This window comes from Neovison vison, chromosome 10 (genome assembly GCF_020171115.1).
Source record: "Neovison vison isolate M4711 chromosome 10, ASM_NN_V1, whole genome shotgun sequence".
Lineage (NCBI taxonomy): Eukaryota > Metazoa > Chordata > Mammalia > Carnivora > Mustelidae > Neogale > Neogale vison.
This window is the reverse complement of record NC_058100.1, coordinates 71,189,279-71,204,665: the sequence shown is the minus strand read 5'-3', so window position 1 is coordinate 71,204,665 and position 15,387 is coordinate 71,189,279. Positions and strand designations below refer to the sequence as shown.

The following is a 15,387-nucleotide window of genomic DNA, read 5'->3' as shown; positions in this document are numbered from 1 at the left end:
TGTAAGAGTCAGGACAGAGCCTGCTTCCTATCTCTGCTCTTTCAGACAAGAGGGTGCAACCTGAAGCCAGCAGTCTGCCACTCAGGAAAGGACCCTCATCCTTCTACTCAACCGAGTTGGCCAGCTGATCTCAGACTTCCAGCCTCCAAAACTGTTAGAAATTTCTCCTGGTTACGCGCCACACAGTCTATGGTACTTGGTGAGAGCAGCCCAGACTGGCTCCATTCAAGCTTGGGACAGCCAGAGTAAGGACAGAGACAGCCCAGTCCGGGCTCCTCCAGCATCCCCCAGCAGAGTGCACCCCCCAAAGCCAGCCCTGGGAGCAGGTGCTCTGGAAACACCTTGGTCTCCAGAGCCCCAGGGATGACCCAGTCCTCAGGGCTTGTCATCGGCTCACTCAGCAGCCTCAGAATGCCGATGAAAGGCAGCCCAGCACCATGGCTATATGCTCCGACTCTGGGCCAGGCTGCCTGGCCTGGACCACGGCCCTGCTATATACTCCCTGTAATAACTTCCATCAACTCACATCCTGCCTGTGCCTCAGTGATGTGCTCATTTGTAAAATGGCGTGATGAGACTACGAGTAGTAAGTGTCCCAGAGGAGAACTGCGAGGAGTAAGAGAGGGAAAAAGGACGAACGCCTCACACGTGGGAAGGGCCATCTAAGGGCGGGTTATTATTGGTCTGGCAGTGGGTATCCATCCAGGGGGACAACTGTCCCTTGGGGGGGGTCAGATGTACAGGATGAGGGGGACCTGCTCAGAATCCCCTTGCTTTCACTTTTTCTGATCCTCATCCTCATGGAACTGGCCTCTGGCACTGGCCAGAACGGTTTTGCCATTTTCTCCTGGAAAAGTCTGAGTCTTTCCTCCTCATCCCCCCCTCCCAGATTCCCAGGAGACTGAAACGGTTCAAGGAGGATGCTCTCTATTGCACAGAGACAGAAACTGAGACCCAGAGAGAGCAAACACACAGCAATCATAAGTGACAGAGAACAGGGCCAGTAACCGCATTAGGACATTCCTTGTATCTGGAGCGTGACATCCTTTCTCTTGGGACACCTTCTGTCAACCATCTCATTTGAGCTACCCACTTTAGAGATAGGGAAACTTGGGCTCAGAAAGGGAAGATTGCCCATGGCCTCACTGCTAGTCAGTGACAGAGCCAGGACTTAAATCCAGGTCTCTGGATCCTAAAGCATTGTGTCTTAAAGGAAGTGCTAAGAGATAGAGGCATGGTACTTTGGGGGCACCTAGGTGGCTCAGTCAGTTAAGCATCTGACTCTTGACTCTGACTCAGGTCATGATCTCAGGGTGATGAGCTTGAGCCCCCCATGGGCTCCATATTAGCCATGTAGCCTGCTTAAGATTCTCTCTCCCCTACTGTCTCTGCCCCTCCCCCTCTACCCTCTCCCCCTATGTACACATATGCCCACACACTTTCTCTTTATCTCCAAAAGGAAAAAAAAAAAAAAAAAAAAGAAAGAAAGAACATAGTCCTTTGGAATTAGAGCTAAAATAGAATGCCAGCTCAGTTACATCCTAGCTGTGAGATCTTGGTCAAGTTGTTTAACTTCTCTGGCCTTTAGTTGCCCCTTCTATAAAATGGTCTTCTATCCCAAAATGGGATTTCAGGATTAAATGAGATACGAATGTGCTTAGCATTTTGAAGTATGATAAGTGGGAGCCACTACTCCCTTCCCACATCACCCTAAGCCCAGTTGCCTTCCCATGCACACAGGTATATTCCCCTCCCCCCCACACACACCCATCCTGGACTCCTAACGCTTCCCCCTCAGCTGCAGGCAGCCAATGTGTTTTAGATTGGCTGGCTTGCGCTAAGAGAGTTGTGGTGGTTCTAACTTGAGTTTCAGTTTGGAGTCTGGCACCACTGTTGATTAATTTCCCCAGCTCGGCACAATGCTGGCCAGTTTCATGTGGCTATCCTTTGCAATTATGCATTTCTCCCCGCAGGGTGTCCAGGATTGGGCTGTTTTCCTGTTTTCTCCCCTTTATTCCTGCCACTGTGCTTTTCTGATTCTTCTCCAGGGACCAGCCAGCCTGCACTTCTCGGGCCCCACCCCAGCCCCATCCTGAGGTCTTTCTGGGCTGTTTTTCTGCTTTTCCATGCACTCTCCCCCTGGCCCTGCCTCACCCCCACCCAGTTTCTATTTTCCCCCAGGCTCCACTGGCTTCCCGTGGTTTCTCTTGGCCTTGGCTCAAGCCTGGTGTGACACATCTGGCATTGCCATCCTCTCCCTCCCACACTGGTCGGGGAAGAAGCAAGTGTATCTAGGAAGAGGGTACTGTGGGGCTGGGTGCTACCCACCCAGGTGCCAAGACAAACAGCCTGTGTATCATGCCCAACTGGTCACTTAGGGCCCCATCCCCTAAACGTGACCCTACTCCTGACTAATCCAAACCCACTTTCTACTCCCCAGTGTCTGGTTCTAGCTGGTAGAGGTGAACCACAGGACTAAACCTTCACTGGGGTTCCAAGAATGCCCACAAGAGTTTGTGAAGGGACCCTGCATTTTGGAGGCAAGGAACAGCCTTTCCCAGGGACCTGAACCCCTGGGTAGGTCTGGTTTGCTGCGGGGAGATGGTACCACCCCCAGGAGTGACATGGGCAGAGATGCGTCTCCTATATACAGCCTCCCTGATCCATGGACTTCCTACAGAAAGGAGGAGATTTCTATCAGTTGGTATTTGCCAGGAAGGAGGGAGGGCGACCCAGTGATGGCCACCAAAAATGACTGGCCCTTGCAGCCACGATGGAAAGGGCACAGCAACAACACTGGTGTATAGCCCTGTCTTCCCCACTCACTAGCTCTAACCTTGGAATAGTCCCTGAGCTTATCTGAGCCTCTGTTTCCTCACCTGCCAACAGAGGAGGCAACTATGAAGGAGTTTTGGCAAGAATGAAGACAGATCATGCACATTAAACATCTCTGGTAGCACTGGCACACAGAGGGGATCCCCAAATTGTCATTGGCACCTACCCCCTCCTTTCATCCTACCAACCTGGGCTGGTTTTATTGTCTCTATCTGAGATGGAGGAACCTGGGTTAGTAGGACAGAGCCTCATACAGAGGTCCCGAGCTGCCCAAAGCTCAGGATATAACACCTGCCAAACAGAACATTCGAGTTGGGTTATGCACCCCCCCCACTTCTCCCCAGCACACACACACACACACACACACACAAGCACACACTGATGTCCTGCAGGTGGGGCGACCCCCTTTCCAGTTTGTCTACGATGCTTGGTCACCCTACCCACAGGTACCTCACACTCAGTAGGTCTCCCTGTGCCCCTCCCAGAGTGCTCACACCCTGTGGGTCACTACCCACATTCTTACTGAGCTCTCACCATGCGCCAGGCTCGCTGGGCCCAGCCTGTCTGTCCGTCCACCCAGATGTGGAAGCCAGAGACACGCATATCCACTTGACTCCTCCTCCCCTTCAATTCCCACCTCCAGTCCATACCACGGCTACTGGTAATAACTGTAGTAGTAGCAACAAAAGATACTGTTTTTTCATGTATTTTAACTCATTTCATTTTATCCTATCGAGGTACATAGACACCACCTCCATTTTACCCCTAAACAAATGAAAGCCGAGAGGCTAACTAATCTGTTCAAGGTCCTACAGGTCGTAAGTAAAGGAGCCAACCCAGGACATCTATCCAGAGTCCTGACGACACAGCATCTTGACACTTCTTGCTGCCTTTCTTCAGTTGCCATTAGGCTCCCTGGGTTCACCAGTCCCTTACTGGCTCCACGCCTCCAGGCTGTCCTCCGTAACTAACTGCCAAAGTAATCTTTCAGTGATGCAAACCTGATCACACTGCTCTCCTGCTACAAATTCTCCTATGGCTCCTGAGTGTTCAAATTCTTAGCAAGGTCCACACCTACTCATTAGGCATTACCTCTTGCTAATTCCAGATCACTCTCCAGCACTGCCCTTCCCACCAGTCCCTCAACACACGCACAGTTCAGCCAAACTCACTTCCTTGTAAAGTCTTCAGAATTTACTGGGCTCCTCATTTTTGTGCCTTTGCATGTGCTATTTCCTCTGCCTAGAATATCCTTCCCTGATTCTTCATCCAGCTGACACTTACTGATCCTTCAAGATGCAAGTCAGGTTTTGTCTCCCCAGCAAAGCCTCAAAGATATGTGTAAAATGAATAGATCAATGACTAGTTAAGTGAATAATGTCATAATAGCATCACCACACATCAGAGCTGTGTGGAGTCTTCTTTCTACAAATCCCTCTCCTGTTTACTATATATTTGGTCTTCCTGATAACCCTGTGAGATAGGCAGGGAAGATAATTACCCCCAACTTGAAGGTGGAAAAAACTGAGGCACAGAGAGGGTAAGTGACACAGTAGCCAGGATCAGAGCCAGGACCTGAAGCCAAGTTTTCTGCTTCACAGGCCAGTGCTCTCTTCACTGGACGGCAAAAGGTAAAACCTATTCATCTGCTTTAAGACTGTGGAAGTGGGGGGCTGGCCTCTGTGCTCTGCCCTGACCCACCCAGACAACCGGGTGTAATAGGGCTGCAGAGGGAAGCCAATTACCTCGGTCCCCCAGCCACAGGGGCTGCCCTGTGCAGAAGAAATGGCCTGAGAGCCCCAAAGCCTCATGCTTGGTCTGAAAGACAGGACCTCTGGAACCCCTAAACAGGCAAAAGATGTGATTCACAACTAAAACAAACAAAACTTAACCTTAAAATAAGTGTGAAGTCCAGCAAAATTCTATTTTTTCCCCTTATGAATACCTCTTTGATCCTTTGGATGAAATGTCAAATTCTGCACACACGCACCCCTCCATTTTTGGCTGCCCCTGCTTTGCTGGTGCCCTAAGCAAATGTTTAGTCTGCACTCAGGGGTGGAGATCAAGCATAGGATTTGCTGGCCTTTGATCTTCTGATGTTGGCCTCTAGGGAAATGCTGGGTTGCCTGCCCCATTCAGTGGTGACCTGGATGGAGGGAGAAAAAGTGTCCGGGACCAGAGGCCCAGCACTTGCCGGGATGAAGGGTGAGCAGGTGAGAGAGTGCTTGGAGGCAGGGGCTGGCCAATCAGGCAGCTGGAAGCGCTGGGCTGCTGACACAGAAGGAAGAGGGTAGGAGATGACCAGGGCAGGGGTAGGAGAGGCAAGTCTGGACCATGGGTGGGTGTGGCACAGACAGCTGGCCAGGGCCACCACGGCTGGACCCCTCTATTTATGGTGCAGTGGGGCCTGAATACAGGTTATAGGAAGGAAAGCCACCTTTCCACCTCCTTCACCCTTCCGCCTGAAGAGAATCAGGACAGTTTAGAATCAGACACATCTGACTGGGCAGGGACCACAGAAGAACCCACAGGCTGAGGATGCCAGAGGCCTTCGTCCTAACACAGTGTGTGTTACCTGTGCCTCGGTTTCCCCCATGGTTAAATGTTATGGCCAGACCTGTCTCTCAACTTTGATTTCTCCCAAAACATCTATTTACTCTCCCATCAGATGCAGATGTACTTGGAAATTCAAAAGCGGGCCTGTACTAGGCACCTGCTAAGACCCAGGCCCTGAGATGGGCTCTGCATGAATAAAATGAATAAAATGCAGCTCCTGGCCCAGAGGGTCCCAGCTGGAGGGCTTACATCACTAGATAGCACCTGTTTCTGCTTCCTCCTTTGGACTCAGTCTTGCCTCCATGATGCCCCTACTGGGCGAGAAAAGAACTGCAGGGCTCCTTGAAGAGATGGCTCTGTCCTGGGTGGCCAGTGAGTCCCTGAATACAGTCCCACCCACAAGCAGAAGAGATGGGTGTCTGAGCCTGCCCCCTCCCACCGCAAGCCCTGGGGGTTAGAGCAGGCTAGGTGGGGGAGATAGCTCCTTCACGACACTTCTTTGGGATGGCAGTCTCCAACCTCTGCCCCAGGCTCCATGGCAGAATGCCAGACAGCCCAGGACCGCTGCCCCGGTGGCCCCACCTAGGGAGGTCCCATTCCCACAGTCCTCTGGTTGGGGCTTAGAGCCTTCCTTCCCCAAAACACACACAAGTGTACACATACACACACTGACGACAACAAAAACCCCTGAAAAAACCAAAGCCTGGAGCGGCATGCTGTCTAGAACACGGAGTGAGAAAGGGGGCCCCGCAAAAAGGAGGGGAAGCCGAGGCAGGGGGCCCAGGGCTGTGAGTCAGGCCCCAGGAAGCTGGCTCCCCAGCCCAGCCCTCCAGTGACTCACAGAGACTGCAGGCTCGGCAGCTCCCACAGCGCCTCTGCGGGGATTCCTCCCAGCTGGTTGTTCTGCAGCATCCTGTAAGGGGAGGGAAGGGCTTGGAGGACCCACACAGCGTGTGCAGCTGGGGGGTCCTCCCTCGACCCCCTGAGCCACACCAGACCCCTCCCTCTCGCCCCAGCTTCCGAGCCCCAGAGTCCCAGTCCAGCGCCCTGCCCTATCAGGGGGGTTCAGAGGCTGCCAAGGAATTGCGAGCTGTGCGTTGGGGCAGAGCGGGGCTCAGGAGGGCTTCTGGGATGAGGCAGGGCTGAAGAGGACCATGGAGAAGCAGAAGGGGAAGCAAGATGAGCTGGAAGTCAGAACACTTGCAATTCTGCCACAGTTTGGTCAGGAAGGATGTGGAGAAATGCAGGTTTTTCTCCCCAGGCTTGTGTCCCTCCCTGTCTGTGCAACTGAAAGGCTGGAAGTGTCTTTGGGGAAGGGGAGAATGAGGATGAGGGCAAGACCAGCCCCCTTGGGTGGCAGGATCCTGGCAAATATGTTGTTGTGGAAGCCATGTCTAAAGAGTCAACGTGAGGCACCCCAGATCAGCATGCGAGCACTATTCCGATGGCCGCATCTCACGGTCCCGCGGAAGAAACGTGCCAGCCAGCGGACCTGATCCACTCAGCAGGCTGCTCTTCTGGAACTGGCCCAGCCACAGGACCCCGGCACTACCCCACAGATAAGAGTCACGGAGCTCTTCTGGGCACCTGGGAAACCTGACGCACAGGGCAGAGGGTCAGAGAGCACACAGAGGGGAGACATGGAGGCCTGGGCTGTCCCTCTGGGTGGTTCTGCTGTCCCCAGGCATCACAGCTGGCCTCAGACATGTTTGAACAAGGTACTCCAAGGCACACGGTCTCTAAGATGTAGGGCCCTGAGCAAGGATTCCTGACCAAGTGAAGAAAGGATAGGAAAGCCCACAGGTGGCATTACCATCCAAATATTCTTTACAGGGACACCTGGAGAGCTGGGTCCCAGCAATGGAGAGGAGGAGGGCACATGGGGTGTGGGTGCTCTGGAGTCCAGAGAATAGATAGAGAGTCAGGAAAGAAGCTGCCCAGTGCCCCCAACAGAGCGAGTGGACCCTCCCCCAACCCAGCCTGCCTGCACCGCACCGCACCCCATCCAGGGGTCCCCGGGCCACACATGGCCCCAGAGATGAGAGGTGCATCCGGACGGGCCAGGTGCCTCAGGAACCAGGAGCAAAGGAGCACTCAGGGAGTCCCACTGTGTGCCGGGTACAGCATCCGTCCCTCCTTAAGGCAACCTGTCAATCTTTCAGAGGGGAAAGCTCAGCAGAGAGAGGCATCTCACTCGGGATCCTGCAGGGAGGGCTGCCGTGCTTTGGGAAGAATAGCTCCTTTCCTAATCTTTAAGTTGAAAACAGTAGCAGCTGACGTGCCTGGTCACAGAGCTTTACATGTATTAACTCAAACTTATCCCAGAGGGTTTGGTCCTAGAGTCCAAATACCTAACCATCACATACCTGGCCTCCATCAGCATGGCAGGGGACAGTGAGGGCCCCAAAATGCGGAGCGGGACGATAATGCACCGAGTAGTTACCCACACCTCCTACGTGACTGTCCTGGTCAGAGCCACCCCCGTTACCTCTCCTAAAACCCCTTTATAGATACATAAGAATCCCAAACAGGAACTAAACCACAGCACCACAAGAACAAAAGAATGTTGGCCTCACTGTGGGCCTGGAGACTGGGAGGAGCACCTGATGCTGGCCAGCTGAGGAAGGAGGAAGGAGGGCCAGACGCTGAGGACTGCAGAGAACTGGGGCTTTGGGCTTGGGGTCCTCCTTGCCCCTGCCCCTGAGGCTGACTGAGCACAACATGAAGTGAAGGGTCAGGCTACAGGAAGAGGCAGTGCTCAGGGTCCCCTCTTGCTCATACTTTGAGCTCCTATGGGACCACACTCCCTGGGCCCCTCCGAGCCAGTCTCCATGCAGCCCAGGATGGGGCTTTTCCAACTATAGTTTCGCTTCAAAGGTAGAAATTAGGGGCATGTGTGTGGCTCAGCTGGTTAGGTGTCTAACTCTTGATTTCAGCTCAGGTCGTGATCTCAGGGTTGTAAGAGTGAATCCCAAGTTGGGCTCTGCACTGGGCCCCTTCTCTCTCTCTCTCTCTGCCACTCCCCACTTAAAATTAATTAATTAATTAATTAAAAATGAACTTTTTTTTTAAAAGGTAGAATTTAAAACTGAGCCTCCCAGACTTCCTTAAAATGTAGCAGTCACTCGGCAGGCTCTGAAGTCCGGCAGCCCTGGATTTGGCTCCTGAGCTCTGCCTCTGTCCAGCTGTGTGAGGGCTGCAAGCTCCTACTTAAACTCTGTGGGCCTCAGTTTCCTCATCTGTAAACTGGGGATGATGATAATGACCTTGTGCACTGATTAAACGGCGGAGGAGGCACTCAACATGCCAGCTGATGTATTCTGACGTAATTTTATCGCATGCTGCACGACTTGAGTAGGTTACTCCCCCTCTCTGGGCCTCAATATTCTCATCTTTCAAAGGAAGAGGCTGCCAGATGATGCACAATCCCTTGCTCAGTTACAACATTCAGGGACCCAAGACATTTCCTGCTTTTCACCCTGCTTAGTACTTCTATCCTTCTAGACACGTCGACATCTTGCATCTCAGGACTGGGAACTTCACTTGGGGACCTCAGGGGGCTGCCTTGATTCTCGTCCAGAGACTTCACAATGCTTGGAGCAAGGAGACAGAGAAATGATGGTTGGCAAACAGGAAGGGACACAATCTGCTAATGCCACCTCACAGGCCCCCACCCCTCCAAGGGCCCCTGAGGCTGCATCCAGTGACTGTGCAGGCAGAAGCCCACCTCCCCTGAGCATCGCAATGCATCTCTACCCCATCACCTGCTCAGATCCCCTTACTCTTTCCTCTGTCAAATCCCCGATCTAGACAGAACTTTAAGGTCTCTGAATTGTACCACTCTCCCAACAAAGATACTGTAGCACCTGTGCAGGGCACAATCATCCTTCCAGTGCCAGGGAAGTCAATGCCGCCCCAGAAAACTCATCCCATGCCAGGCAGTCCGATCTGTTTGTCAAGAAAGGCTTTGCTTTCATGGAATCAAAACCCACTAACCTGAAGGACAGCATGGCAGTTGGCTTTGGGCCTGGCGCTGTCCCCCGCTTGCTGTTCCTGGCCTCCTTGCCCAACCATCACCCCTTTACTGAAACACAATTGGGTCATCAAAGCTGGAAGTACCTTTAGAAGGGAAGAGCCCCTTTCTTTTCCCAATGAGGAGATGGGAGCTCAGGAAGGTGAAGTGACCTGACCTCAACTACAAAGCAAACTAATGGTGGAATCAGGACTAAGACCCAATTCTGTCTCCTAAGCCACTGCTTTGGTGACCACATTTCCCTGCTCCTCTCGCTGGCCCTGGTTCTGCCTGGTGAGCCAGAGTCTGTCCAGTGCACTGGGTCTCAATCCCGGCTACACGTTAGAACCACCTGGGAAGATTTTTTTTAAAAATCCTAATGTGCAGGCCACACAGCAGCCCAATTAATCCCTAGGGCCAAATCTCTGGGCAGGGGATTTTAGGCAAAATCTCAGGTACTCTAATGCACAGCCCCTAGGCTAGGGGCAGCCTCATCGCCTCACCCCTAGGCTAGGGGACATCTCCCCCCATTACCCGTGAAGCTCCACTGGGGAGTTTCTCTCTGTTTGAAGGCATTTGGGGACAGAAACCATGAGCACTAATAGCTAGAAGGTTCCAGAGAGGCGATCCACCTGTGGCTGACAAAGGTCCTTCCTTTGGTTTTGTGGAGAGGCCTTGGGGGTCACGGGGGTGGGTGGCTTAGATGGGGCCTGGAGGCTGCCCACCCCCTCATCCACTGTGACCAGAGAAATCCTCCCTCATCTGTTTTATATATTGGGACTTCTGCAAGAGGTGTTTGGGTTTTAAGTTTTTGCAGTTAAAATGTTGAAAATGTATTCCAATGTCCCCATTTTAAAGGTAAGAAAACGGAAGGAGGGGGTGCCTGGGTGGCTCAGTGGTTAAAGCCTCTGCCTTCGGCTCAGGTCATGGTCTCGGGGTCCTGGGATCGAGTCCCACATCGGGCTCTCTGCTCATCGAGGAGCCTGCCTCCCACCCCCACTCTGCCTGCCTCTCTGCCTACTTGTGATCTCTGTATGTCAAATAAATAAATAAAATCTTTAAAAAGGAAAAAAAAAAAAGAAAGAAAGAAAATGGAGGAGGTCTCAGTGTCCTTGGTATTCTGGGATCTGCTGCACCAGAGACCCATTTCCTGACATCCCGTCATTTGACAGGACCAGGGTGGTAGGCTCCACCTCCTGGAGAAGAACAGCTCAGAGGATCTCCCTGGGCTCCTACAGCTTCTAGCATCCTTCTCCCAAGAGCCAGGCAGGAAGGCCCCACTTGAAAACAGTTCACAAGTCTCTCCTCCCTAGGTCGGTCCAATTCATTTCATCAACACCAGTGGAAACCCAACTGTGGGCCACACATGGCTGCTGTCCAGCCAGGAGGAGAATAAAGACAGTCCATGTCAATCGAAGACTGTTCAGTCCAGTGTGAAGAGGGCAACACTAGAGGACAGCCGAGGGAGATTTCCTCAGGGGTGGGGCCGGAGAGGGACTTAGGCTGCCCACCCTTTGATGGCCTCAGGGCAGGGCTTCGGATGGGATCAGCCACAGCTCCCGACGACGCAGCCGGCTGCCCGTTGTGAGACTCAGGCTTCACCAAGGCAGCATGAGCTAGGAACCCCAAACCACGGCCTCCCAGAGATTTGGGGCTCAAACCAGGCAGAGGTAGTCTGGGGAAAATCTCTTGCCCGGCCTCCTGGGGGCATGTACGGGAAGCAAGTCCTTGACCCTTCAACCCCCATTTCCCAGATCTAGGTCTGGGGAGAAACAACTGAGGCCCATCAGGAGTCTTTCCAGAGGAGGCAGACCCGCCTGACATAGGTAAGGTGGCGGCCTGGGCAGGAAAGGCACCAAGGCTCAGACCACACGCAGCTGAGGAGAAGGAGGCAGCTGTGGGGAGGGAAGAGGTGGCCGGGGCACACACATTCTCTCTAGCCCTCTCCTCTCTTTCCCTCCCTCTCTGTCCTGCTCCCCCATCCCATTCTCTCTCTCTCTCCCTCTGTCTGCCCCTTCTTCCTCCTCTGTGTGAGGAAGGAGCCATCTAGGGCAGGACAGCTCCCTCACAGGCCAGCTCCTCGCCCTCAGGCTGTGGGTCAGGATGCAGGAGCTCCAGCCTCTGCCGTCCCCTCACCCTGACAGGGCACCCACGGCAGGAGCCCTCCAAGGGCCAGGCTCTTTCCCACACAGCAGCAGCCCCAAGAACTGTGCTTCCCTTAGGACAGTTCTGACGGCGGCAATGGGCAGGGACAGGGCAGTGAACCCAGGGCCTCAACTACCTGACTCTAGAGGACAGACATTCCTACCTACAGTCTGGAGAAAAGGCATGAGACTGGAAATCCCCTGCAGGGCTGGCTCTCCCCACAGGAGCCTGGCCAGAGCCTGTGGGCTCCAAGACTTGGAAAAGCAGCAGAGGAAGGAGAGGATCCAAGAGTAACACCTCCAGGGCAGGCGTGGGGCAGGCGTGGGGCAAGCGTGGGGCTGCCAGTGGGAAGGACGGAGGGAGGGGTCTGCCACCGGCACTTAGAAGATCAGAGAGGGAATCCCCCCCCCCTTCTTTGTCCTTTGCTTCCGAGAGGAAAGAGGTAAAGTGTCCTATAGGGACAGTCAGGCCTCCGAGAAAGGAAGATGCAGTTCCCGTAAGAGTCAGACCTTGAGAAGACAGGGGAGTAGCTAAAGGGACAGTATCCTGGTACAAAAAGAAGTTATTATGCTGATAGTGGGCTTTATGGTTCTGTTTTTGTTGTTGTTGTTATTGTTGTTTTTGTAAGTCACCAAGGCTTACAAAAGGCTTGTAAGCTCTTTCATTTTATTCCTTTTGAGAGAGACAGCAAAAACAGGAGCAGGAGGGAGAAGCAGAGGAAGAGGGAGAGGCAGGTTCCTCACTGAGCAGGGAGTCCGACCTGGGGCTCCATCCCAGGACCCTGGGATCATAACCTGAGCTGAAGGCAGATGCTTCACCAACTAAGCCACCCAGGCACCCCTTACTGCTCTATTTTTCTTGCAGTTCTGAACACTGAGCACGGAAGGACAAGGCGGCAAGAGAACCCACATGAGACATCTGAAAGTCCTTCTTGCCCAGATGCAGGAGGAATCCTCTGCTTTGAAGCACTTGAGTTAGAGCCTAAGCTCCCAAGACCACCCAACTCATCTCTCAAGTAGAGAACTCTGCAGGCAAAGAACTGACACGAAGGCTTAGGGGGACCAGGCTTTGGGGTCTCGGAGGCTGGGGCAATGTGGGGGTCAATGGCAGAGTGGGGAGTGGGAGTCCAGCTGTCCTTGGCTCCAACCAGCTGCCTCTCCTGGCTGCCCAGCTCCCAGAGCCAAGGGCGCCGTTTGCAGAAAGGGGGCGGGAGGCTTGCGGTTTCTCGGAGGCTTTGATTTATTGCCTAATGCAGGCAAAGAAGAAAGAGGAGGCTCATCTCTAAGCCAGAGTCTTAGGAACGGGACAGGAGTCTCACATCTTCTGAAGGCCCAGCAAGCAGAGCCCGCGCTCTAATCCCAGCTGCAGGCCTGAGCCTGCCACTGGGCACAGACACGCCACCAAGCAGGCTGCCTGTGCTCTGCGTCTGGCTCGGGATGCCTCCCCACACCCCAGGGCAGCGATGTTGATGGGGATCAAGACAGACCAAGAGGAGAACCAGGAAGGAGGAGAAGTGAGAGGTGGGGCACAGAGGGGCAAAGGGACGGAAAGCAAGGGCTGGGAGACAGAGAAGGGGAAGATGGGAGAGACCCGGAGACCAAGGCTAGAGAGAACCCACAGGACCCGCGGGCACTGCAGAAGGAAAGGGAAAGACAAGAGACTGGGACAGCCTGGGAGTCAGACTTGGAGGCAAAAGATCCAGAGAGGGACAAAGGGCCAGAGGGGTTCTAAGACCAGGAACATGAAAAGGAAGAAAGTGCTTAGCCACAGACCATGGACTGTTGACCCCCTAAGAGACTGAAGCTCACAGGCCAAGGGGCCAAGGCCATTGCTAGCCCATAAACAACTCTGAGCACATTCGAAAAAAGATATTCCTTTCTAGGTGGCTAGAGACGAGACTTAAGCCAGGCACAGGACTGGATTTCAGCCTCTCCGTACCTATTCAGCCAGATGTTCTTGTGCATTAAACCACCTGCTCAACCATACAAAGAAGATCTACAGGTCAAGTGAGGACTGAGGGAGCGGCAGAGCTGGGGAATGGCTCACCAGTTTAGGGAAGCTCCAAACACTCATTCTATTGCTCCAGGATCAGCTGTCGAGATCCTCATTTTCTTATCAACCCCCTCTCTGTGGTGAGGTGCTTTCCCCAGGAACCTCTCCTATCTATTTTCAGACCCCATGCATCCACTTTCCCCTAGAGCCTTTTATCCTCACTCCTCATAAGAACATTAGGGAAGCCTCGGGGGAGACAGTCTTGGTTGGAACAAAGTGAGCCATGGATGGGGATGGAAGGAAATGGTGCCTCAGTTTCCCCTTCTCTAAATGGGCTGTCAGCTCAATAACAAGTGCGTTAAGTTAGGGCACTAACACAAGGTCCTCTCCAATTCTCACTTTCCTTTTGCCTTAAAGGAAAGATAAAGGAAGCTGGATGACGAAGCCTGGAAACAGAGGGCAGGGAAATATTTACCGTGGAAATGGGGATTCAGGGCTGTTAGGTGCAGGGACTAAGATTGGGTCTCAGGAGGAAAAATGGCCAAGGAAATCCAATCTGGATTCCTCCTCTCCTGGCCCAAGAGGTCTCATGAGGGGAGAGCAAAGACCTGCCCCTCTGGTCATTATTTACATTATGAAAAAAAAAAAAAATAAAGTTACTTGACTTCCATGGAGGGTTGCCATAACTATCAGCTGCAATGAAATGTTTACAAGTCAGAATGTCTATTATAGAAAACGTGAAGACAAAGAAATGCAAATCACAATTAAAATGAAAAGTAAAGATGAGGGAATAAGCAAGCCAGTGACAAACCAAGACCTGGCTTACAAATGCTTGACCTGCCCACAGTTCTCGGGGTTGCACCTCTGGGGAAAACGGGGCAGACTTATACTTACAGGATTTTCAGGCTGTAGAGGCCAGAGAACGCTTGTCCCGGGATGTGTGAGAGATGATTCCCTGAGAGACGCCTGTGAACCAGGGAAAAGTTTCAGTGATGTCAGCAGGGAACCCAAATGGGAGAAGCTGGGGAGCGCCCCCCCACCCCGCCCACTTACTCAGCGTCTTGGGATTTGGGAGGGTGGATGGGGTGATAACCACCATTTACTGATATCACCAATGTGTTCATTGCTTCATGCCTATTTTCACTTAACTCGTACAATAACCCTGTCAGGTGCCTAGAATTCTGTCCAAATTTCAAAGGAGGAATCAGAGGCTCCGAGAGAAGGTCAAGTCACTTCCCCTAATGGTGACAGAGACAGGCAGTGGCCGAGCTTGGTGTTGTCAGCTAGACCTGATCCACTTCTAGGCTCTGGTCCGCCCTGCAGCGCCACGCCCTCTCCCCAGCTAACCTGGATGACTCACGTGCTGCCCTCAGCTGCTGAGCCCTTCTGCATCCTGTCACGGGGGGGAGGCTGGGTACACACAGGGTGGGACCATGTCTCCCCATGCCCTCGATGACACAGCTAACCCCCGCTAATCCAGGAGGGTTAGGAAATGGGCTTTTAGAATTAGTTCAACATCCGGGTCTAATGAAGCATCTCCACGCTGGTCATGGGGTGACTGCCAGTTCTAAAGGGGAGCAAATGTCCTTAATGCCCAAACCAGAATGAGTGGCGTCGAACGGTGGCTGGTGCAGAAGGCACTCGGGATCTCCCAAGTCCCCCACATTATGGTGTCCTTCCGTTCCTGCTGGGAGGCTGTGGGAGTACAGGCTGGGCTGACACACCTCAGAAGCTGTTGCTCCTTCTTTCTTTCTTTCTGTCTTTCTTTTTAAGATTTTATTTATTTACTTGACAGAGAGAGACACAGTGGGAGAGGGAACACAAGCAGGGGGAGTGGGAGAGCGAGA

General features: G+C 53.1%; 1 protein-coding gene across 2 annotated transcripts in view; it reads right to left on the bottom strand.

Annotated features, from left to right (window-relative positions):
• The window catches only part of LGR6 (leucine rich repeat containing G protein-coupled receptor 6), a 119,868-nt gene that overhangs the window by 74,863 nt on the left and 29,618 nt on the right, over window positions 1-15,387 (bottom strand). The window contains exons 1-3 of one of the 2 annotated variants that reach the window (XM_044267608.1): window positions 14,594-14,653; window positions 14,435-14,506; window positions 6,233-6,304 (exon numbers count right to left, since the gene is read on the bottom strand). In XM_044267608.1, the coding sequence (XP_044123543.1) occupies window positions 6,233-6,303 (71 nt within the window). In that variant the 5' untranslated portion in view covers window position 6,304; window positions 14,435-14,506; window positions 14,594-14,653. Of the gene's footprint in view, window positions 1-6,232; window positions 6,305-14,434; window positions 14,507-14,593; window positions 14,654-15,387 lie in introns of those variants that run through there. The other variant, XM_044267607.1, reaches the window with a different exon arrangement.